This window comes from Centruroides sculpturatus, unplaced genomic scaffold (assembly GCF_000671375.1).
Source record: "Centruroides sculpturatus isolate CEXI.00-Female unplaced genomic scaffold, Cexi_2.0 scaffold270, whole genome shotgun sequence".
NCBI classification, from domain to species: domain Eukaryota; kingdom Metazoa; phylum Arthropoda; class Arachnida; order Scorpiones; family Buthidae; genus Centruroides; species Centruroides sculpturatus.
The window spans coordinates 452,795-477,788 of NW_019384480.1; the positions used below are offsets into that span (position 1 = coordinate 452,795).

The 24,994-nt window shown below is 27.5% G+C and overlaps 1 protein-coding gene across 1 annotated transcript in view; it reads right to left on the bottom strand.

Moving 5' to 3' along the window:
• Positions 1-2,116: 2,116 nt before the first annotated feature.
• The window catches only part of LOC111621434 (neither inactivation nor afterpotential protein C-like), an 83,008-nt gene continuing 60,130 nt past the window's right edge, over positions 2,117-24,994 (bottom strand). The window contains exons 13-30 of the mRNA XM_023363578.1: positions 11,643-11,733; positions 6,633-6,797; positions 6,430-6,546; positions 6,253-6,360; positions 6,101-6,184; positions 5,488-5,635; positions 5,357-5,408; positions 5,085-5,274; positions 4,897-5,008; positions 4,440-4,635; positions 4,220-4,361; positions 3,985-4,126; positions 3,687-3,905; positions 3,479-3,540; positions 3,001-3,275; positions 2,820-2,931; positions 2,487-2,742; positions 2,117-2,286 (exon numbers count right to left, since the gene is read on the bottom strand). Of these exons, the coding sequence (XP_023219346.1) occupies positions 2,117-2,286; positions 2,487-2,742; positions 2,820-2,931; positions 3,001-3,275; positions 3,479-3,540; positions 3,687-3,905; positions 3,985-4,126; positions 4,220-4,361; positions 4,440-4,635; positions 4,897-5,008; positions 5,085-5,274; positions 5,357-5,408; positions 5,488-5,635; positions 6,101-6,184; positions 6,253-6,360; positions 6,430-6,546; positions 6,633-6,797; positions 11,643-11,733 (2,641 nt within the window). The remainder of the gene's footprint in view (positions 2,287-2,486; positions 2,743-2,819; positions 2,932-3,000; positions 3,276-3,478; positions 3,541-3,686; positions 3,906-3,984; positions 4,127-4,219; positions 4,362-4,439; positions 4,636-4,896; positions 5,009-5,084; positions 5,275-5,356; positions 5,409-5,487; positions 5,636-6,100; positions 6,185-6,252; positions 6,361-6,429; positions 6,547-6,632; positions 6,798-11,642; positions 11,734-24,994) is intronic.

Below are 24,994 nucleotides of genomic sequence, written 5' to 3' on the forward strand. Positions count from 1 at the left end.
AGGGGACGGGGCGATGTAGGGATGTCGCGTGTCATATCTCGAGTAGAGTCAGACTTAATGAAGATTTTACTCGTTATTAGCATTTGCAATTCTTTATAAAACTCTACCTCAAAATTAAACTTTTTGCCATTTTATAATAATTAAAAATATAAAAAGTTTTTAAAAGAAAATATCCTAATAGATGGCACCACACGTAAATGTTGTAGGAAAAGTTACACAACTCGTTGCTGGATTTTTTAAATCTGTATTATGAGTCCCGTCACTTAAACTTAGAACTTTTTATATTAATTGCTATCCAATCTTTGGCTACATACGACATAGGACGAAAAATCTAACTTGTTTTTCCCCCAAAAATATAAAAAAAAGTACACAACTATGCATTGTCCGGTATTCCTCTGATACTTATTATAAACATTTCCTGAAATAAAAAATCTTCCAAAAACAAGTTGATTTTTTGGCTGATTTTACAAGTTTTCAACTGCACAAAACATGGACGAAAACTCGCGAGCGTAACAATACATGTCAATACTATGTGGCTGATTAGAATCATGACGCGACATAACAGTGTTGTCAACCTTATATTTTTAAAATATTTCATATCCGGCTTTACCAAGTGTCCGGGATTTCTTCAGTCTCCCCAAATATCCATTTGAATTTGTGAAAATATAAACCAGATGTCATCTCCATTTAAATTTGTGAAAATCTAGACCAGATGTAGACCAAATCTAGACCATATCTCCCTCAGCAGTAGACATCTCATCATCTGATTTCACACAGTGGATCACAGTGGGAACCAATTATTATGCATCCAACAGTTTATACAATTTTGAGGTTCTCGTAGTTTTAAGCAATTTTGAGGTTCTCGGCCCAATTACTTTAGAAACACTTTATAGATACAGATATAGAACAAAAATATTAGTAATAAATAATGAGATGAGATCCCTAACGTGAAGATATGTAAAATTGTTTGTGGCACCATCTATTATGAGATTTTATTATTAAAAAAACTTTTAATACTGTACTATCAATTATTATAAAATGGCAAAACGCTTAATTTTTAGGGTAGAGATGAGTTTTATAAAAACAAATTGTAAATGCTAATAATGAGTAAAATCTCTATAAGTCCGATCACTCTTAAGATATGATACATAACTCCTTTCTATCTTTCCGCCCCTTGACCTTTAACTAAAATTTAATAGCGTCAACGACCCTTACACACAAGCTACCATGCCGAATTTCGATTTTTAATCATTACACCATCCTGAGATATTACACAAAATAGACATTAACACACACACACACACACACACGCACACACACACATACATACATACATACATACAAACGTACTGTGCAGTACATACATATCCATGGAATTTTTTGTTTTCGTTTTTTGACATTTTTTGGTTAAGGAGGTCTCAAAACATGGAGATTTGCAAAAATCTCTGAGGATCAAATTTAATACGATTACAGTACTTTCTCTTGTTATGTATACATAATAGCCAGAAAAGTAAAAGTTGACAAAATAAAGAATAGTGTATTATTGAAATACTTTAAAACTAAGATGAATTCTATTTTTAAAAAGAAAAAGTGACAATATAAAAAATAAAATTCCACTGTAAAGCTATAAGTGTAATATATTTTTAAACAATAGTTTTTATTAGCAATACTTACGTGTGAATCATTTTTTGGAAGCTGAGTGATGAACGGATGATCCAATAATTCGATGGAATACGGACGAAAATCGAAATATACTGTTAAACATCTAAAAATATTCGTTAAATATTATGAATATTAATTGTACCTTATATTTACTTTTACAGAAATACAGTATAATTTGCACTTCACATATTTAAAGATTCCTTAATAATCAACAGCTGTATAATATTTTTCCAAACATGTCTTGATATCTCATAAAATTTATTATTATTCATAGTTTTTGTCATAGAATCCGATTTATATTGAGTAAATTCATTTTCTAGTCTTAGTTTGGTAAATTCATTTTTTATTTTACTGTATCATTTCTTATCTTTGTTTGTTGAATTTGATTTTTAAATTCTATAATTTCGTATTGAATTANCATACGACAATTAATTTCGATCAATAATATATAAATTTAATACAGACGATTATTTGTAATGTAACAGGTTACCTGCTGGCAAAATTGCACCAAGTACGTTGCTTTAGCCATTCTATAATTTTGAAGAACTTGAAAAATAGATTTTAATCTCCATCTTTTGTAGTAATATTGAATAATTCGAGCTGCTTTATGATCAACTGCATCTTCTAATTAGCAATAAATTTATAGAGTTACTGAAATATATTTTTACTAATAAATAATATGTTGTATAATAAATATTTAATTTACTATTTGCCATTTCATACAATAAATTCTATTTTATAAATCAGATAATAATTATTTGCAACAATTTAATTCTTTTTTCTTACAGGAATTTCTAATAGATTTTTTTAAGATTGAGAAAAACCTTTGACTTTTTCGACAGTTTCTTCTTTTTCATCTTTGATTTGTGTTTCATTTTTCTCGTCTTCATTATTTTCTTCTTTGGTTTCATTCCGATCACATTCCTCCTTCTTTTCGATATAAGATTTTTTCTCCATTCTTAGATGATGTTTACAGACAGTCAGAAATCTTCTCATTGCTGCTTGCACTTTGATAATTTTACGTATTTCGTTCTCATAGAGCCGGGATAAATATTGAACGTGATAATATTTTAAGAAAACCTACCAAAGGTTTATCAAATAATTATTCAACGTAACTATAATAACGTGCCCCTTAATATATTTATCAAATTGATTACCTTCGACTTGCCAATATGCCATCCGTCCAGCTTGAGACGGAGAAGGCACAGTTTGCAATTATTTGCAGTTACATCGACAGTTTCGTTAAAATCGAAGGCTAGGTATTGATATCTAAAGCATTCATTCATTTATTGAGTTATTCATAAAATAATTATTTAATAATGTAACATCGCAGCATACCTTTTTAAAAAGTCTTCGAAAGATATTCTATGAGAGAAACCTCTCATTCTTAGACGACCTAAATCGTTAATGTTGAACATGTCTAATTGTTTCGAAACTTTCGTTTCTTCGAAGCAATTTTCTGCACCATTTTTATTTGAACGTAGGCAGAAAATAAAATGAGGATCGCCTTCTACTAAATGTTTCATCATGACCGATAAATTCTGGCGCACAATTAATACTGATGATGCTAAAGCTAGTTTTTCTTGGCTGATACAACCAATAGACATTAAACCCTAAATAAAAAAAAATGCATCATATTATACAGTACTATTTGTCACTCCTTTCAGATTCGATAACAGTAAAGATCATTAATATAATTTTTAGATAGCCTACAATGAAAAAATAAGTCAACTTGACAGAATACAAAAAAGAAAGATGAAAGAAAATAATGCTAAAGTACATTTTAAAAAAAGACCTTGATGAAGAAGGAACTAACCGTTCTGCATTTTTTTCCAGCGAGCCGTTTCTGTTCGTCTAACATCGCATCTTTTAACTGACCTTAAAAAGATAATCGCAGCCATTTAATTTTATGTAATTAAGACGCTAAAGTGGCTTCATAATTTAAATTATGAAGTTATAAAATTGATGAAAACATAAACATATACTTGTTAAAAAAATAAATTTTTCTTTTAACTTGCGACTACCTGTTTTAGTCAAAGGAGACGAAAACATGTTCTTAATTAACGTCATTCTAGACGATGCTAAAGTACTGATAACTTCTTCAGATAGGCATTTCGAACATTTAATTAATTCTTTCAAATCGTAAGTAATTTTTTCATTTGTATGATTAACGAGAATTTTATAGTCATCTTCGATCCGCATGTGTTCTTTCTGAACCGAACTAAGGATATCAATCAAGCGATCTGTTAAAAATGTCAAATGAATATTTACAGAATATATCCTATTACCAACATTTCGTAATATTTATTTAATTTCAAAAACCTTTACAGGTACTTCCGTGACGGCACGCAATATGCAAAGCTTGTAATAATCCATCGGTTCGTGATAGAAAAGTATCTAAAACTTCTCTACCATCGTTTACTTGAATATATGGCAAAGTGACTTCTTCTTCTTTACATTCTTCCTATAAATATATTAAAATTACAACTTATATAACTAGTTATTTATAATCTATAGCAAAAATATTGATTTAAGAATAGATAATATACACGCTTACCTGTTCCCAGGTAAAAGTATATTTCTTATAAAAATAATTAACTTGTTCGAAACATAAATTGTGCCACAATTGCTGAGACTCGTTCGAATCTTGATTTTCCAGTCCAAAAAAGTCTATAATGGCAATAGAATAAACGTCTCCACTAAAAATACATTAATAAAGAAAAATTTCGTAAAATTTAAATAATCCAAATTTAAAGAATAGATCGAAAACGACTTACTATATCATTCTACAAAACGATAATTTCTTATTAATCTCATTAATAACCCAGTCAAATAGTCTAGAGTAAATTAATTTAGCCAAAGAGTCTCTACAACGCTCAGACATTTCTATAGTAGAATTTAAATTTCCACTGACATCCTGACACGTAACTATTCTTCTCAAATGATAGGCTTTAATGCCAAGAAAATCGGCAACTGTATTAAATCAACATCAATTATTATAATTAAATAATAATAATAGTATAGATCAAAAGGATAATATATAATTAAAGAATTAAATTCATTTATTTATGCTATTCTTACAAATTTTAAACTGGTTTATTTCTTTATATGTACGCCTACGAGTACTTTTTAAATGTTAATTTTGAATATTTATATAAAATATAACAAAAAATGTGTATAAAATTGTCAAAACTATAGAGAATTAAAGAAAAACACGAGTAGTAATAAACTTACTATTTTCTAAAATCGGTTTATTGCTAACTTTAATTACATTTCCAACTTGCATAAATTCTATATCTCCTATCAGAATAATGGCTGCTATACAATCAACAATCATCAGGATATCCTTTAAAATATTCATAAAAATCGTATAAAAATTTAAAAACGTTATTCGTCTTTTGTCTTTTGATAAATTTACCCACCTCGTCCGTGAATGTTAATATTTTAAGACTTTCCTTCAATTTTTCATACATTTGCAAAGAATTTACTGGAAATGATGTATTTAAATATCTGTGTTTTACGGCATCTTCGCTTAAGCCGTATTGTTGTAACTTTCCTTCGTGTTTTAAGCCTTCGTATACGTAATAAAATATATGATAATTGCTATAATTCCTATAAAAAATGTATTCTCGGTGAATTGACGCAATGATTTTATCATTATTTGCTTTGAAAAATCACATAATATAAATTGTACCTCTTACAACAGACAACGATTTCAGTTTCCAAAAGGTAAGGAGACAAAATGGCTGTATAAAAATTAAAATTAAAAATAATTTATTATTAACTATATTTTTTAACATAATAATAATATATTCAATTATTTACCTGACGTTACTTTTCCCATATTGCTAAACGTCATTTCTAAATGTAAAGAGAATCTATACGAATCGTTCGAAGGTGTTGTACAGCATCCAAATGCTTTCATTATTGGGAAGATTTGAAGCAATTTATCATTTATACCACTTTTTGTGTTCTGAAAGTTAAGTTTCCAAAGAAATTAATAAATATCTCTGATGAAAATTTATTATAATATCTAAAATTTATTTGGGGAAGTCTAGAAGCCCCTATGACTTATAAAAACCCCACAAATAAGGGCCTTTTATGGGTTCTGAATTCCCACAATGGTGTGACTGTGACCGGATGGTCCCACATATCCGGAACTTACAGCCATAAAAAATTCCTAGGCGACTCGCCCGAATTCGATCTCGGTCCCTTAAACTGATAAACCGAAGCTTTAACCGCCTTTTTAAAAAATTCAATAATGATTAAAACTTTAACATAAAATTTTAAAATTCATTGACAGATGGCACCACTAAATTTGTTTTCCATGACTGGCACTATTATATATTTTAAAAATATAATGTAAATCAATCATTAGCTTTACTAAAATTAACTAATTAGAAAGTCAATTAGTGTTTAGCTTAGCAAATTAACTTACAGAGCCTAAATAAATAAGATGATTAAAGAGTTGTTCAGCTGCTGTTGATTTTCCACTTTCCGATTCTCCCATCAAAAGAATGGTCTGCAGGATAAAATTTTTTAAGACAATAATAACTTTTAAAAATAATAAAGAAAATTTTAAAGCAGTGCCTGTAATTTTTTATGGTGCAGCAAATCTTGATACGTTTGATCTGCCATTGCGTAGAGATGAGGAGAATTATCGATAAATGCTTTTTCCTGGTATTTCTTGTGATAAATCTGGAGAAATTTTAAACCGTTATTAATTCCGATAACTATTTTTGAAGTAAACTAAGCGATTTTACTTACCTCATCATCATAAATTTCATTCATTTTATATGGATTAACAAAAATTAACATTTCTCCGATATACGTGTAAATCTGATCTTTTAAAAATCGATTTTTTAATAATTCTAGTACGCTTGCCTAAATCACAATAGTTACTCATTAATTTGTTATTTTTTAAATATATAGATTCAAGTATTTTTAATAGCAATTTAAAAAATAAATACTTGATTAATATTATCCAGGGACACAACATCATCGGGAAGATATACTTGAAGATCTTTTTGACTATCGGTTCTTAATTTATCTCCGATGACGATAATATGATCGGCTTTATATAACATTTCTTCGTCTTTATGAACTTCACACAAAATTTTCAACTCTGTAGCGATCTATAATATTAATTTATTCAAGAATATCATAGAATAAAGTATGGATTCTTCGTAGCAATAAAGCAACAGTGAATAGCTCTCAATTAAGCAATTTCTATTCAAATTGAGTATTTTAAAATTCACAAAGAAAGATTTTGGCCTAAATAAAATTCTCAAAAGAAAAACAAAATCTATATTGCTATATTTTAAACAGAGCAAATCTTTACCATCGAGTTTTAAAACAACGTATACAAAAAAAATCAACGAATTAGTATTTTTACTGTTGTTATATTAAAATTTATTTATTGAACAACTCGTCTGTATTTATTTCCATGTTTATTATTACATAAAATATAGAAATTTTGTCAATTATTTCACGCTATTTCAGATAAACAAGGTGGAAGAAAACATAAAAGAATAATGAGATGATAATTGTAATTCCACGTTAATGATTAATAACTTGCACATCAATCTTTAGTATTTCGTAAACAGAGTGAATTCTTATTTCCAGAAGTCACCAAGTTTTCTAGTGAATAACACCAGAAGCTACTAATAAATGATCTTTGCAACAAGTTGTCGATACATAGATTCGACCTTGAATTTTCTTCTTCACTGCCATCAATTATATTAGATGTTAGCGAGAGACTCAGGAAACGACAATTTTGATGGTATTCTTTACATTGTTAAAATTTCTTTCAGCTATAGCCTAAATATTAATAACGTATAAATAAATCTCTCTAATAAAAGAAAATCTATCAAAATTAGTCTTTTTAAAAAATAAAAACTGGTATTTTGATGTTCTAAAAAACAAAATTCCAAATGTTACCCCAAGATCTTACCCTCAAGAATAAAATCTTTTATAAAAATATATAAGTCTATATATAATTATCTAATTTTATGAATGCCATTATATTGAATATTCACATAAATAAATCCTATAAAAGTTTTATGATATCGTGAAGGTTAAGCAGATAAATTAAGGACATACGCCTATAATTAATTAAATATGAAACTGGCGACAATATATTATAGTTTCATTTTTCGATAGTCTTGTTATAGTTTATAAAAATTTATCTTCAACGAATAATATTAATTTAAAATAAAGTTTAATAATTTGTTTATTCATCTGAAGGGGAAAAATCGTATATTCATTTACAATGCAAATTTCTTATTAAACATGAATAATTAATTAAAATTTTCAAACTTTTAAAGCTGATAATGTTAAACAAAATATTCCCAATTAATACACTATTTATATGATAATTAATATACTAATTACTTTGATTACTAATTGATATATTAATATACTAATTATGAGGAATGTTTCAAATTACATTCAAAATAATATAAAGAAAAATGACATGATAATTGATATTTCTCACTAATGAAGTTAAAAATAATTAATATAAATTATTATGTTAATTTAATATTCAGATTAATTAGATTTGAATTAATTAATTTCTTTAGTAAAGAATATTCGAAACTATTATTTTTGATATAATGGCAGAAGTCCAAATTAGAAGACAAATTATATTCTTAAGTCCGAAGCATCAAAATATTTTAAAACTAACAAGTAAGAGGAGAAATGTATACAGTAAAACCTGTCTAAAACGTAAGCTGAATAAAACGAAAACCTGCCTAAACAGAAAAAACTTAGAAACAGAATTTTTTTTTTGTAAGGAAAAGGTAAAATAAGTAAAATTGCCTCCACACATGGCATGACTAACTGTATTCAGAGAATGATTTCGAACGTTTTCAAAGCGAAGGTCACGTGACGAGGGGACATACGGACATACGGTCTTTGTTAATGTCAGTCTTTGTTAGAACTTCAACTTAACCAAAAGCAGGAACTTTTGTGAATCGAAAACAAGCAACAAATGTACGATAATTATTTGAGAACAACGAGAATAAGGTAACACAGTATTACTAATTTGCCTCATATGGAGTAGTTAGTAACTAACTAGTACAGAGTATTCGAAAACAAATTGATTAAAATGTTTGATTATTAGAAAAATTGTATTTAATAATTAACTAGACATTAAAACTTCCCGAGAAGTCAGATCATAAAATAACTTGATCTCTATATTACTGTCATTCGATTAGTGATAGAATTCTTTCTAGGTTCTCGAATTGAATTGTTCGTTATCTTTAAGTCCAAGGATCACAGCAGAGAAATTTTCCAATATGCGAATATTTTACATTAGTTTTCGAGAACAATTTAAACTGTTTTTGAAGAGAGTAGTTTCGATTCTTGTATTCGAATACTTGGAATCACTTTGGATTAAATCTACTACTGCAATAACATTTTATACCTATGTAGAAGTGATTTTAGTTTAAAAATAACCGTGATTATGCGCCATTTCTCTGGAGCAGTTTAAAAATAGAAAAGAAATATTAAAACCTGTTCAAAACGGAAACTTGCCGAAACAGAAAAAATAATAGCTTACGACAGAGCAGTTAAATAAATATTTATCGTAAATAAAAATGCAGAAGCATTTGAATTTTTGAAAAAATATACTAAATGTTACGGTGTTCAAAATGTTTCTTTTTTTTTTTTTTTTTTTGCTTATTCTAATACACGATTCTCTCATTACTTCGCATCTTTTGAAAACTTTCCATACTATTTGTATTGAATTAAAAACTCCAGTCATTTTTTAAAGCTGTTCTTCATTATTGATCTCATGCCGACAAAGTAAATTTTTCATATTACTCGAAATATATGTTTTTTTTTTAAATTTAATTTTGCTAAAACTTTTCACGTACATTTAGAACGGTTCGTTTTCAAACCTGTTTATTTCTTCTGTTCATATTAATTCTTTTAAGACATGATAAACCTTTTACCACTCTTTGAAATATTATTTTTTTTTTATAAGTTTAATGATTTAATTGTAGCAGGAACATCGACTGAGTATATAAAATACTATGAGTAAAAAGTGCTTCTTTAATATTTTTCATTGAAATGATCTTTTAAAATACAAATATAGAGCCTATATTTAAAAATATATTAAATTTGCTTAAAAGTCAACTTTTTTCCTGAATACTACACATTCTAAGTTACTACTAGCACGATTTTGTTTATCCAATTTGAAGGTTAATAACTCCTGTGATTTTTGTTGAAAATTTTTGAAACTTTGCAGGAATGTTTGTATATTAGGTAGATTGATGCTATTAAATTTTGGTAATTAAAGGTAGAGGGGACGGGGCGATGTAGGGATGTCGCGTGTCATATCTCGAGTAGAGTCAGACTTAATGAAGATTTTACTCGTTATTAGCATTTGCAATTCTTTATAAAACTCTACCTCAAAATTAAACTTTTTGCCATTTTATAATAATTAAAAATATAAAAAGTTTTTAAAAGAAAATATCCTAATAGATGGCACCACACGTAAATGTTGTAGGAAAAGTTACACAACTCGTTGCTGGATTTTTTAAATCTGTATTATGAGTCCCGTCACTTAAACTTAGAACTTTTTATATTAATTGCTATCCAATCTTTGGCTACATACGACATAGGACGAAAAATCTAACTTGTTTTTCCCCCAAAAATATAAAAAAAAGTACACAACTATGCATTGTCCGGTATTCCTCTGATACTTATTATAAACATTTCCTGAAATAAAAAATCTTCCAAAAACAAGTTGATTTTTTGGCTGATTTTACAAGTTTTCAACTGCACAAAACATGGACGAAAACTCGCGAGCGTAACAATACATGTCAATACTATGTGGCTGATTAGAATCATGACGCGACATAACAGTGTTGTCAACCTTATATTTTTAAAATATTTCATATCCGGCTTTACCAAGTGTCCGGGATTTCTTCAGTCTCCCCAAATATCCATTTGAATTTGTGAAAATATAAACCAGATGTCATCTCCATTTAAATTTGTGAAAATCTAGACCAGATGTAGACCAAATCTAGACCATATCTCCCTCAGCAGTAGACATCTCATCATCTGATTTCACACAGTGGATCACAGTGGGAACCAATTATTATGCATCCAACAGTTTATACAATTTTGAGGTTCTCGTAGTTTTAAGCAATTTTGAGGTTCTCGGCCCAATTACTTTAGAAACACTTTATAGATACAGATATAGAACAAAAATATTAGTAATAAATAATGAGATGAGATCCCTAACGTGAAGATATGTAAAATTGTTTGTGGCACCATCTATTATGAGATTTTATTATTAAAAAAACTTTTAATACTGTACTATCAATTATTATAAAATGGCAAAACGCTTAATTTTTAGGGTAGAGATGAGTTTTATAAAAACAAATTGTAAATGCTAATAATGAGTAAAATCTCTATAAGTCCGATCACTCTTAAGATATGATACATAACTCCTTTCTATCTTTCCGCCCCTTGACCTTTAACTAAAATTTAATAGCGTCAACGACCCTTACACACAAGCTACCATGCCGAATTTCGATTTTTAATCATTACACCATCCTGAGATATTACACAAAATAGACATTAACACACACACACACACACACACGCACACACACACATACATACATACATACATACAAACGTACTGTACAGTACATACATATCCATGGAATTTTTTGTTTTCGTTTTTTGACATTTTTTGGTTAAGGAGGTCTCAAAACATGGAGATTTGCAAAAATCTCTGAGGATCAAATTTAATACGATTACAGTACTTTCTCTTGTTATGTATACATAATAGCCAGAAAAGTAAAAGTTGACAAAATAAAGAATAGTGTATTATTGAAATACTTTATAACTAAGATGAATTCTATTTTTAAAAAGAAAAAGTGACAATATAAAAAATAAAATTCCACTGTAAAGCTATAAGTGTAATATATTTTTAAACAATAGTTTTTATTAGCAATACTTACGTGTGAATCATTTTTTGGAAGCTGAGTGATGAACGGATGATCCAATAATTCGATGGAATACGGACGAAAATCGAAATATACTGTTAAACATCTAAAAATATTCGTTAAATATTATGAATATTAATTGTACCTTATATTTACTTTTACAGAAATACAGTATAATTTGCACTTCACATATTTAAAGATTCCTTAATAATCAACAGCTGTATAATATTTTTCCAAACATGTCTTGATATCTCATAAAATTTATTATTATTCATAGTTTTTCATATTTATCTTATGCTTAAATTCGTTAAGAAATATTTTAATATATAAATATAATTTATGCAATTCACAATCATTTAATAAATTAACCACTATGAATAGTTGGTATTATCAACAGGAGTTTGTACAATTTTACAGTACTTTGAAAAATTGTCTGTAATTATTATTATAATACATTAAAATATTGCTATCGTAATTAAATTCAGCTAGGTAATTAAATACAAAATAAACAATTAATTTTCAAGTTTCTCATTCAACTGTGCGATCAAAAAGAAATGGCATATACAATTTATAAGGAAATTCTTATTTTAATAAGACATTCAATGGTCAGTTGTAACATTAAATTCAATATAATTTATTCAATATATGTTCAATTAAATAGTAAGTTATTTATTTAATTATACATTGTTTTATTTAATTATGCATTGTTTTATTATAATTTCTTTTTCCTGTTAGCCGAATTTTTACCCGTATTCTTCCGGTTTATTGCATTGCCCTTTTTCAAGATCGTCCATCGTACAAAGATCTTTACCAATAGAACATTCCGATCAATTATCCAAATTAAGGAATTTTTATGTTTAAATTTTATTGCATACAAAAATACATGCAATAAACGTTTGTATCTAAACAAATGCATCGATTTTATCTGTTCATTTTTATTATGTGTTTGTTTTTCATTGGTAGACGAATTTCCTTGCCTGGCTTCATTGTTATATATAGCATTTTGTATTACAGATAAAATAAATAAATGATGCTCCATAATTTTGTATTTGTGTTTAATTAATAATAATTATTTGAATTTAGAAAAACAGCAAATATTTTTGATTGAATATCCAATTAATTGAAATATTGAATAGTTTAAAATGTGTAAAAAATCTTATTTTCTTATCAAATTTAGTTATAATTAGTGTCCGCCAGTGGCAGAAGGATAAAACTACTGAACACTGGCGTCTCTGGTCACATACGGTTTTTCCCAGTTTTCTTCACGTCTCTAACATCTAAACACGGGCCAGTTTCCCATAGAAAGCCTTCCCGGAAGGCTTCCCCATTTGCAGAACACTCATGTGTTGCGTTTATTTTCCCCATTAAACAATCCAATCCTAATTAATATTATAACTGTAGAACGATTAAATATTCATTATTTTGCAATGACTATATAATAAATGAAATATGTATAATTTTCGTTGATAGAAAATCCACTGATATCTAGATACAAAAAGTATTCCTTATTCGGTTAGATCGCATATTGATAAAATAGTGATAGTAATAAAAAATGTACTCGTCTTATCAATAATATTTAAATGATATCATAACATGCTTGAAAAACATTTTAATTATAAGCAGTTTAAACTTATATTTTAAAAACTATGCAAATAATCTTTACTATGACAGTCTTCTAATACATAGAGTAATCATGTTTACCTAGCAAATATTTAAATTCAATGTTTTTTAAAAATCTAATATATTTGTGTTTGCCCAATGATATAGCTACGAATCATGAATTCATAAATACGCTAATTCAATAAAATAAAATATCATAGAAATATTTGCAAAATACGCTTGTTATTAATATATTTATTGTTTTATATCTAAATTATTATAAATTATGACTACCAAATATGTCTTTTTATAAGAAATGTATTTATAAATATAGGGGAGACCGGGGCAACTTCGGCATGCGGGGCAAGTTTGTCAAGCGCTTTTTTAAAAAAACAAATTAAAAGGAGACTTTGGTTATAGGTTAGGCAGTTGAGTTTTATTGGTGGCTTGTTGAGTGTAGTGTTTTTATTGTTCTCNATTTTATATGGATTAACAAAAATTAACATTTCTCCGATATACGTGTAAATCTGATCTTTTAAAAATCGATTTTTTAATAATTCTAGTACGCTTGCCTAAATCACAATAGTTACTCATTAATTTGTTATTTTTTAAATATATAGATTCAAGTATTTTTAATAGCAATTTAAAAAATAAATACTTGATTAATATTATCCAGGGACACAACATCATCGGGAAGATATACTTGAAGATCTTTTTGACGATCGGTTCTTAATTTATCTCCGATGACGATAATATGATCGGCTTTATATAACATTTCTTCGTCTTTATGAACTTCACACAAAATTTTCAACTCTGTAGCGATCTATAATATTAATTTATTCAAGAATATCATAGAATAAAGTATGGATTCTTCGTAGCAATAAAGCAACAGTGAATAGCTCTCAATTAAGCAATTTCTATTCAAATTGAGTATTTTAAAATTCACAAAGAAAGATTTTGGCCTAAATAAAATTCTCAAAAGAAAAACAAAATCTATATTGCTATATTTTAAACAGAGCAAATCTTTACCATCGAGTTTTAAAACAACGTATACAAAAAAAATCAACGAATTAGTATTTTTACTGTTGTTATATTAAAATTTATTTATTGAACAACTCGTCTGTATTTATTTCCATGTTTATTATTACATAAAATATAGAAATTTTGTCAATTATTTCACGCTATTTCAGATAAACAAGGTGGAAGAAAACATAAAAGAATAATGAGATGATAATTGTAATTCCACGTTAATGATTAATAACTTGCACATCAATCTTTAGTATTTCGTAAACAGAGTGAATTCTTATTTCCAGAAGTCACCAAGTTTTCTAGTGAATAACACCAGAAGCTACTAATAAATGATCTTTGCAACAAGTTGTCGATACATAGATTCGACCTTGAATTTTCTTCTTCACTGCCATCAATTATATTAGATGTTAGCGAGAGACTCAGGAAACGACAATTTTGATGGTATTCTTTACATTGTTAAAATTTCTTTCAGCTATAGCCTAAATATTAATAACGTATAAATAAATCTCTCTAATAAAAGAAAATCTATCAAAATTAGTCTTTTTAAAAAATAAAAACTGGTATTTTGATGTTCTAAAAAACAAAATTCCAAATGTTACCCCAAGATCTTACCCTCAAGAATAAAATCTTTTATAAAAATATATAAGTCTATATATAATTATCTAATTTTATGAATGCCATTATATTGAATATTCACATAAATAAATCCTATAAAAGTTTTATGATATCGTGAAGGTTAAGCAGATAAATTAAGGACATACGCCTATAATTAATTAAATATGAAACTGGCGACAATATATTATAGTTTCATTTTTCGATAGTCTTGTTATAGTTTATAAAAATTTATCTTCAACGAATAATATTAATTTAAAATAAAGTTTAATAATTTGTTTATTCATCTGAAGGGGAAAAATCGTATATTCATTTACAATGCAAATTTCTTATTAAACATGAATAATTAATTAAAATTTTCAAACTTTTAAAGCTGATAATGTTAAACAAAATATTCCCAATTAATACACTATTTATATGATAATTAATATACTAATTACTTTGATTACTAATTGATATATTAATATACTAATTATGAGGAATGTTTCAAATTACATTCAAAATAATATAAAGAAAAATGACATGATAATTGATATTTCTCACTAATGAAGTTAAAAATAATTAATATAAATTATTATGTTAATTTAATATTCAGATTAATTAGATTTGAATTAATTAATTTCTTTAGTAAAGAATATTCGAAACTATTATTTTTGATATAATGGCAGAAGTCCAAATTAGAAGACAAATTATATTCTTAAGTCCGAAGCATCAAAATATTTTAAAACTAACAAGTAAGAGGAGAAATGTATACAGTAAAACCTGTCTAAAACGTAAGCTGAATAAAACGAAAACCTGCCTAAACAGAAAAAACTTAGAAACAGAATTTTTTTTTTGTAAGGAAAAGGTAAAATAAGTAAAATTGCCTCCACACATGGCATGACTAACTGTATTCAGAGAATGATTTCGAACGTTTTCAAAGCGAAGGTCACGTGACGAGGGGACATACGGACATACGGTCTTTGTTAATGTCAGTCTTTGTTAGAACTTCAACTTAACCAAAAGCAGGAACTTTTGTGAATCGAAAACAAGCAACAAATGTACGATAATTATTTGAGAACAACGAGAATAAGGTAACACAGTATTACTAATTTGCCTCATATGGAGTAGTTAGTAACTAACTAGTACAGAGTATTCGAAAACAAATTGATTAAAATGTTTGATTATTAGAAAAATTGTATTTAATAATTAACTAGACATTAAAACTTCCCGAGAAGTCAGATCATAAAATAACTTGATCTCTATATTACTGTCATTCGATTAGTGATAGAATTCTTTCTAGGTTCTCGAATTGAATTGTTCGTTATCTTTAAGTCCAAGGATCACAGCAGAGAAATTTTCCAATATGCGAATATTTTACATTAGTTTTCGAGAACAATTTAAACTGTTTTTGAAGAGAGTAGTTTCGATTCTTGTATTCGAATACTTGGAATCACTTTGGATTAAATCTACTACTGCAATAACATTTTATACCTATGTAGAAGTGATTTTAGTTTAAAAATAACCGTGATTATGCGCCATTTCTCTGGAGCAGTTTAAAAATAGAAAAGAAATATTAAAACCTGTTCAAAACGGAAACTTGCCGAAACAGAAAAAATAATAGCTTACGACAGAGCAGTTAAATAAATATTTATCGTAAATAAAAATGCAGAAGCATTTGAATTTTTGAAAAAATATACTAAATGTTACGGTGTTCAAAATGTTTCTTTTTTTTTTTTTTTTTTTAAAGTGGAAGTAAATTATCATCATCTTTAAAGAAAGATGTAGCGACTAAACACTTGCACTATTATTTCAACTTTGACTTCAACATATTGTTTCGAGCAGAGATGAAAAAAGTATAGTACCGAGGGAGGAACGTTTCAACCAATCATTTGCCGATAGAGACAGAAGGACACAGACCTCAATGGTTGCCAATAATGCGTATTTAATGACGAGGGTTTAACATTGGCCGCTCGCTTCTCCCCCGGGGACGACGGGCCTCATTCGCTCTCTCGCATAACCAATCGATTCTACTACAAGGCTAATTGGACGGCCTACCTTTATTCCCTCTCAAAAAAAGAAAAAAATATATATTCTTTTTTTCATAATCCATTGATTTGTGTCCGGCAAAAATATATTTTTTCCCCTCCCCCTCCTTCAGAAATTCAAAAATTTACTTTTCCAATTGATTAGTAGAAAAAATTTTTTGTTGTATATATATATTTTTAATACTTAGATTGAAATTTAATAGTAAAACATCATTAACAGCATTTTTTTTAGGCCTTCTAAACTACAATTTCTAACAAAATTATATGTAATTATCAATAATGTAATGACCTAGTTATATTATTCACTTAATGGAGATAATATTCCTAAAAATAGTTCTATCCATCAATTGAAGAATTATCTTAATTGCTATGCTTTATAAGAAATTATAATGCATAGCAATTTAGACAATTTAAACTAAAGTTTTTGAATTATTAACTTTTATAATATATCATTCTATTGTATTATATAACACTGTTACTATTGTTTTAGATGAATTCGGTTTTTTTTTTTTCANTATAATGATTAAGGATTATTAATAATTAAGCATTTAATGATCGTTTGAATAATTAAACAACGCAATAGGAACTCAGTGATATTTTTCTTTAAAAAAACATCTTTAAATGTTTTTAATATTAATTAAATCGATGATATTAATTCTTATAATAATAGATAATATAGTTAATTATTGCTGATAATACAGGAAAAAATCTTTAGTCGCTTATTAAAATAGATAAACATAAAATTAATTAATTATAAAATACATAATAAGTAATTACTCGTATATTTTTAATTTTATTTTACATTTAATGAATATTTTTCCGGATTAATTTGTATATTCGGAATATATGAAGATTAACATTCTTATTAATTATTAAAAGTGTCATTAAAATAGATTTCTTGGTAATATAAATATTATTAGTTAGATATTATGTACTGTACGTTCTTCAAAACATGATCTACTCTTTGGTCAGTAAATGGTTCGGACAGACTTATAATGGAAACTGTTAACTGATAAGGAAGGGATAACTCACAATGAAACAGGATCGAATCAATGGGATAAGGCAATGAAACACGGACGATCTTCTAAGGGGTTCCTATCTTCAGGACATTTTTGAGAAAATGGACCCTCTTTAGGTGTTAGACACGTGTTAGATCAAGAAACTCCACGCGACGTTGGTGTGATTGTATGAATCACAGACCAACTACCATGTTAGTGCTTTTATCTACTCAACTATCTGATAGCTCTCCAATAATTTTCAATGATCCAATGAACTCGCACATATTTCTGAGAAATTCTAACGTGCAACTATGTGCGACAAGATAACTTTACAGTATCATTCATAAATCCGTCTATAGTGCTTGTGATATTAATCGCATACTAATACGATTAACTCATTAATTCATTACATGATAAAAATTTTAATTATGAGGTAATGCTTCTAACTCTATGTGGAACATTAATAGTACAGAAGTCGTATGTATATTTATAATTATGATTTTTGGAGCATCATTGAAGATGAGAAAAAGAGAGATAATGAATTGCCATAATTTCAGCTATTCGTATCGTATTTCTATTTATTTTTTAAATTTTAAATTGTCTCATCGACGCAAAGAACGTATGAAAAAGGATATGACAGTGACTGAAAATAAATGTTAAGCACTTAAAGCTGATCGAATTCCATCAAGAAATTTTGTACTGCAGAAATTTAAGCAAAAAATATCGAGTCCCTCTTTAAGTTTTCATTCGGAAAAGAAATGATGATAAGACTGAAACAATAAAATCTGTGTACACATTGTGATTGAACGTTATAAATCTGAGCTTATCATTGAGGAGAAGTGGCACACTTATCCATTACAGTGGTAGATGATACGCCATGTATCACATTTACTTATTGAGAAGCTTAAATTGAAATATTTGACATTATTTACAAGTGTCGTGCCAAGTGAGAAACGGTTTAACTTATTGGATTTGATGTAAATAAAAAAAAATATATATATATATATCCTTCAATCAACGCTATTTACTTGAAACAACTTATGTCTATAACTGACTAATTTATTGGAAAGAATAAATAAATAATTCCATTAAAACTCGAATTTTAGTTTGTTATTAACATTTATTCAAGAATGACTTTTTTGAATGGCAAAATTATCATTATTAATCTTATTTATAAATGCAAATACTTTATATATTCCTTATAATAAGATTTATATATTCGTGTAGCCAGGAAATGCAAAATGTAGGTAAATAAAATCATAAAAAAAATATAATGTATATTTTTCAAATAGAATTTTAAAATAAAAATTAAGAAAATCTGAAATAAAATTAATAACAGACAAGCTATTATTTATTGTGACATCGTCACAATGTCGGGCTGCAATTTTTAATTATTTATTTAATTTAAAATATATGCTCTCCATCTCAAATTAGTAGTGGTTTTCCCCTGTAAATCATACTTTTCCTTTAACAATAGAGTCGTGCCGGTCATCTATCTAACACCTTTCAGGGGAAAATGTTTGAATTGAAATAACGCGAAAAAATTCTGTAATTTAAAAAAAATTTAATTAATATAATATATTGGAATTGTTTTTATAAGAGGTCAGGAAATATTATTTTTTCTATAGAATAAACAAACAATATAAAGACGTCAATCTTAATTGGAGACTACGTGCTACAATCCACTTAATTATACTCGCGATATTCTGTTATTGTGAGAATAGAATTAAACAGAAAATGAAAGGAAACGGAAACAAGTTATTTTTCTGTTTCCGTTTCTATGTTAGTTTACTGTTAATATGGAAAGTAGCCTTTATTCATTTACTCTCTCTCTGCTCCTTCCCTGCTGTTGCTTACTCAAAAGCATTCGATTAAAAATTGTATTTTAACAGAGAAATGTTATTAACAAATATGTTATTCGGTACACTTTCGTACAATGTATGTGCATAAAATAATATTAAAACATACAACATTACAGTCCACTCATATCAGTAAATTTATAAATTCATTATCTCAAGTTATCTTCTAATCTTTAACTTTGTTTAGAGCTTTTATAAATCAAAATAATTATTAATAAATAATATAAAATATTCAAAAATTGACTTTTATATTATAAATTATATAAATTAGCATTTTAATTTCTAGAAATTTAATTGAGATTATAAAGTATTAACAAAAGTTTATAAATAATTTAATTTGTATTAACAGCTATTTACTAGTTCAGTAAAAGTATATAATATTTAATACTTTACTTCAAAATAATTGAAAAGAGATAAATTTAAGGAAAAAATATATATTTTTTTAGAGAAAAGGAAAGAAAATTTTTAGATCAATTCAGGATAAAAAAAAAAGTAAAGTCCATTCGTCTTGAAAATTAAGGCAGTTCACAATAAGATGAAGGACTAAAAAAAACTTTTCCATCTCTTTTCACTATCACAAAGCTAAGTATCCGTACATTTAACATGAAACCCATTCATTCTGAATAGCGGAACAATTTTGTAAAATAACTTCTTCAAGAAAGATTATCTGCTGTAATGAAACTAGAATATGTCTCTAGAAAGTGACGCAAGACTTATATTTTACAGTTATGCAATTTATATTAGAGAAATTTTTCATTCCTACTCTATCTAAATTTATATAAATTCGTATTGTGTTTCTAAAATATACTTTAAATTTATATTTCATACTTTATTTAAGGGGTAATGAATTTTTTTTTTATTTTTTAATAAATTTATCATATATTAAAACAAGTATTGTTTAGAATCATTACAATCATGTAAAGAAATTGAACATATTTCATCGTTAGATAACACAACGTAACACGAGGATAAACTTCCAAGTGTCTCCTGGAAGAACTTTCTATGAAAAATTGGCCCGTGTTTAACACCTAAAGGTGTTTCCACGTGGTCATCCTGTTAGTCAGGCGCAAAACCCAGGACGAACTACTAATGTTTAGTGCTTGTATCCTGTAGGTCAGCCACTGGGAGTCGAAATTGAATACGAGAACAAATTGATTTGCCACATTTCAAGCACGATCGTGTCAAATTTGACCCTCCGAGTTTTTCTGCAAATTTCCACGTTTTGAGACTTCTTGAATCCAAGAAAGTAAAAAAAAAGTCATAAAGTCAGTGGATATGTGTGTGTAGGTGTGTTTGTTGGCGTCTATTTCGCTTAATATCACAGGACGGGATGAAGATAAAGAAACGAAATTTGGCATGTAGCTTTTATACAAGGGGCATTGATGATATTAAATTTTAGTTTTTAAAGGTCAAAAGAATGGAGAGAGGGTCATATCGCGTGAGGGGTCAAACTTAACAAAGATTTTACTTGTTAGCATTTACAGTATTTTATAAAACTCATCTCTACCCTAAAAATTAAATCTTTTGCCATTTTATAATAATTAAAAAATATATAAAGTTTTTATATATAAAAGCTCATAACAGATGGCGCCACATACAATTTTGGTTGTTTATTTTGATTAATAATACAAATGTTATTTTTAAAATAAAAGCTGAGAAAGTTACGCAACTTATTGCTAGATTTTTTCTTTATTACTTTTTCTTATACAAATGAAGTGGTATAATAAGGTAATAGACTATCAATACATCCACTTTATTAAATATATTTGTTGCCAAGACACTTTTTGGGTATAAAACCCTTTTCTGTTGGTTTGATGTATATTCTTTTCTCCTTTTTAAAAATCATATTAATTTTAATATTTACAATTTCAGCTTTATAAGCAGTTTAGTAAATTTTAACAAACACGATTACATTACATTGAATCAACACTTCTACACTAAAATATAAACTTAAATATAATATTTAATAAAGTGAATATATTGGAAAATACACATAGAAGGCAAAGTAAAATTTCAACTGTTTTATTATTATAAAAATATTAAAACAGTGGAAGTTTTATTTTGTGTTATACGTATATTTTCCAATAAACTTAAGATTTTTCCACTTTTTAAATTGAAGTCAGTTAATTTTAATGTAGTTATATTTAAATAACAAGGGCTCCACACCTGACTTTTACGACTATGCAACGTTTTCAACATCGGTGATGCAATTTAAAACAATTCTTTATATTTGTTTTATACGTTATTTAAATAACTGTAAATAATAATAATCAATGATAAAACAAAAGAAAATATAGCCTAATTTCAAACAATGCGAAATAAATTAATAACGACAAAGATCTCTAAAAGAATGGAGCTTAAATCAATAGTTTGTTCAGTTGCCTGAAATTTCAGACTTTTTGATTACACGATATCCTATTTCGACTGTGTCATTTCATTTTTCTATATAAAGTCGTTCAACTAAAACATTTCGTTTCAGTGAAAAAAGTGAGACCAATGTAAATTTATATTATCATATCACATTATACAGTAATAGTGTATAATGTCAAATTACGCAAGAAATGCTAAGCTGTCACCTCGATTAGGTGATAGCTCAGTCTTTTCTTGACAAAAAAAAATTGAAATTTGGTGGTCCACAACGGGCACTCGTACCTTACTATGCACTTAGTTTTTTATATAATATAAATTCCTTGTTAGAAGAATGAGAATCTTGAAATATACGCATAATAATCCTCAGACTATCTTTTTTAAGATTCCGTAGGGATTTTTATTGATATTTTGAATATATGTCATTTAGTAAACTTTTTCAAAAGTTCTTAAGAGCACTTTTGTCCCACCGGTGGGGCAAAAGTGCATACGTACAGTACATGGTAGGGTAAAAGTTTGCAGGACAAGGTTTTTATGAAATGCNAATTAGATTTGAATTAATTAATTTCTTTAGTAAAGAATATTCGAAACTATTATTTTTGATATAATGGCAGAAGTCCAAATTAGAAGACAAATTATATTCTTAAGTCCGAAGCATCAAAATATTTTAAAACTAACAAGTAAGAGGAGAAATGTATACAGTAAAACCTGTCTAAAACGTAAGCTGAATAAAACGAAAACCTGCCTAAACAGAAAAAACTTAGAAACAGAATTTTTTTTTTGTAAGGAAAAGGTAAAATAAGTAAAATTGCCTCCACACATGGCATGACTAACTGTATTCAGAGAATGATTTCGAACGTTTTCAAAGCGAAGGTCACGTGACGAGGGGACATACGGACATACGGTCTTTGTTAATGTCAGTCTTTGTTAGAACTTCAACTTAACCAAAAGCAGGAACTTTTGTGAATCGAAAACAAGCAACAAATGTACGATAATTATTTGAGAACAACGAGAATAAGGTAACACAGTATTACTAATTTGCCTCATATGGAGTAGTTAGTAACTAACTAGTACAGAGTATTCGAAAACAAATTGATTAAAATGTTTGATTATTAGAAAAATTGTATTTAATAATTAACTAGACATTAAAACTTCCCGAGAAGTCAGATCATAGAATAACTTGATCTCTATATTACTGTCATTCGATTAGTGATAGAATTCTTTCTAGGTTCTCGAATTGAATTGTTCGTTATCTTTAAGTCCAAGGATCACAGCAGAGAAATTTTCCAATATGCGAATATTTTACATTAGTTTTCGAGAACAATTTAAACTGTTTTTGAAGAGAGTAGTTTCGATTCTTGTATTCGAATACTTGGAATCACTTTGGATTAAATCTACTACTGCAATAACATTTTATACCTATGTAGAAGTGATTTTAGTTTAAAAATAACCGTGATTATGCGCCATTTCTCTGGAGCAGTTTAAAAATAGAAAAGAAATATTAAAACCTGTTCAAAACGGAAACTTGCCGAAACAGAAAAAATAATAGCTTACGACAGAGCAGTTAAATAAATATTTATCGTAAATAAAAATGCAGAAGCATTTGAATTTTTGAAAAAATATACTAAATGTTACGGTGTTCAAAATGTTTCTTTTTTTTTTTTTTTTTGCTTATTCTAATACACGATTCTCTCATTACTTCGCATCTTTTGAAAACTTTCCATACTATTTGTATTGAATTAAAAACTCCAGTCATTTTTTAAAGCTGTTCTTCATTATTGATCTCATGCCGACAAAGTAAATTTTTCATATTACTCGAAATATATGTTTTTTTTTTAAATTTAATTTTGCTAAAACTTTTCACGTACATTTAGAACGGTTCGTTTTCAAACCTGTTTATTTCTTCTGTTCATATTAATTCTTTTAAGACATGATAAACCTTTTACCACTCTTTGAAATATTATTTTTTTTTATAAGTTTAATGATTTAATTGTAGCAGGAACATCGACTGAGTATATAAAATACTATGAGTAAAAAGTGCTTCTTTAATATTTTTCATTGAAATGATCTTTTAAAATACAAATATAGAGCCTATATTTAAAAATATATTAAATTTGCTTAAAAGTCAACTTTTTTCCTGAATACTACACATTCTAAGTTACTACTAGCACGATTTTGTTTATCCAATTTGAAGGTTAATAACTCCTGTGATTTTTGTTGAAAATTTTTGAAACTTTGCAGGAATGTTTGTATATTAGGTAGATTGATGCTATTAAATTTTGGTAATTAAAGGTAGAGGGGACGGGGCGATGTAGGGGTGTCGCGTGTCATATCTCGAGTAGAGTCAGACTTAATGAAGATTTTACTCGTTATTAGCATTTGCAATTCTTTATAAAACTCTACCTCAAAATTAAGCTTTTTGCCATTTTATAATAATTAAAAATATAAAAAGTTTTTAAAAGAAAATATCCTAATAGATGGCACCACACGTAAATGTTGTAGGAAAAGTTACACAACTCGTTGCTGGATTTTTTAAATCTGTATTATGAGTCCCGTCACTTAAACTTAGAACTTTTTATATTAATTGCTATCCAATCTTTGGCTACATACGACATAGGACGAAAAATCTAACTTGTTTTTCCCCCAAAAATATAAAAAAAAGTACACAACTATGCATTGTCCGGTATTCCTCTGATACTTATTATAAACATTTCCTGAAATAAAAAATCTTCCAAAAACAAGTTGATTTTTTGGCTGATTTTACAAGTTTTCAACTGCACAAAACATGGACGAAAACTCGCGAGCGTAACAATACATGTCAATACTATGTGGCTGATTAGAATCATGACGCGACATAACAGTGTTGTCAACCTTAT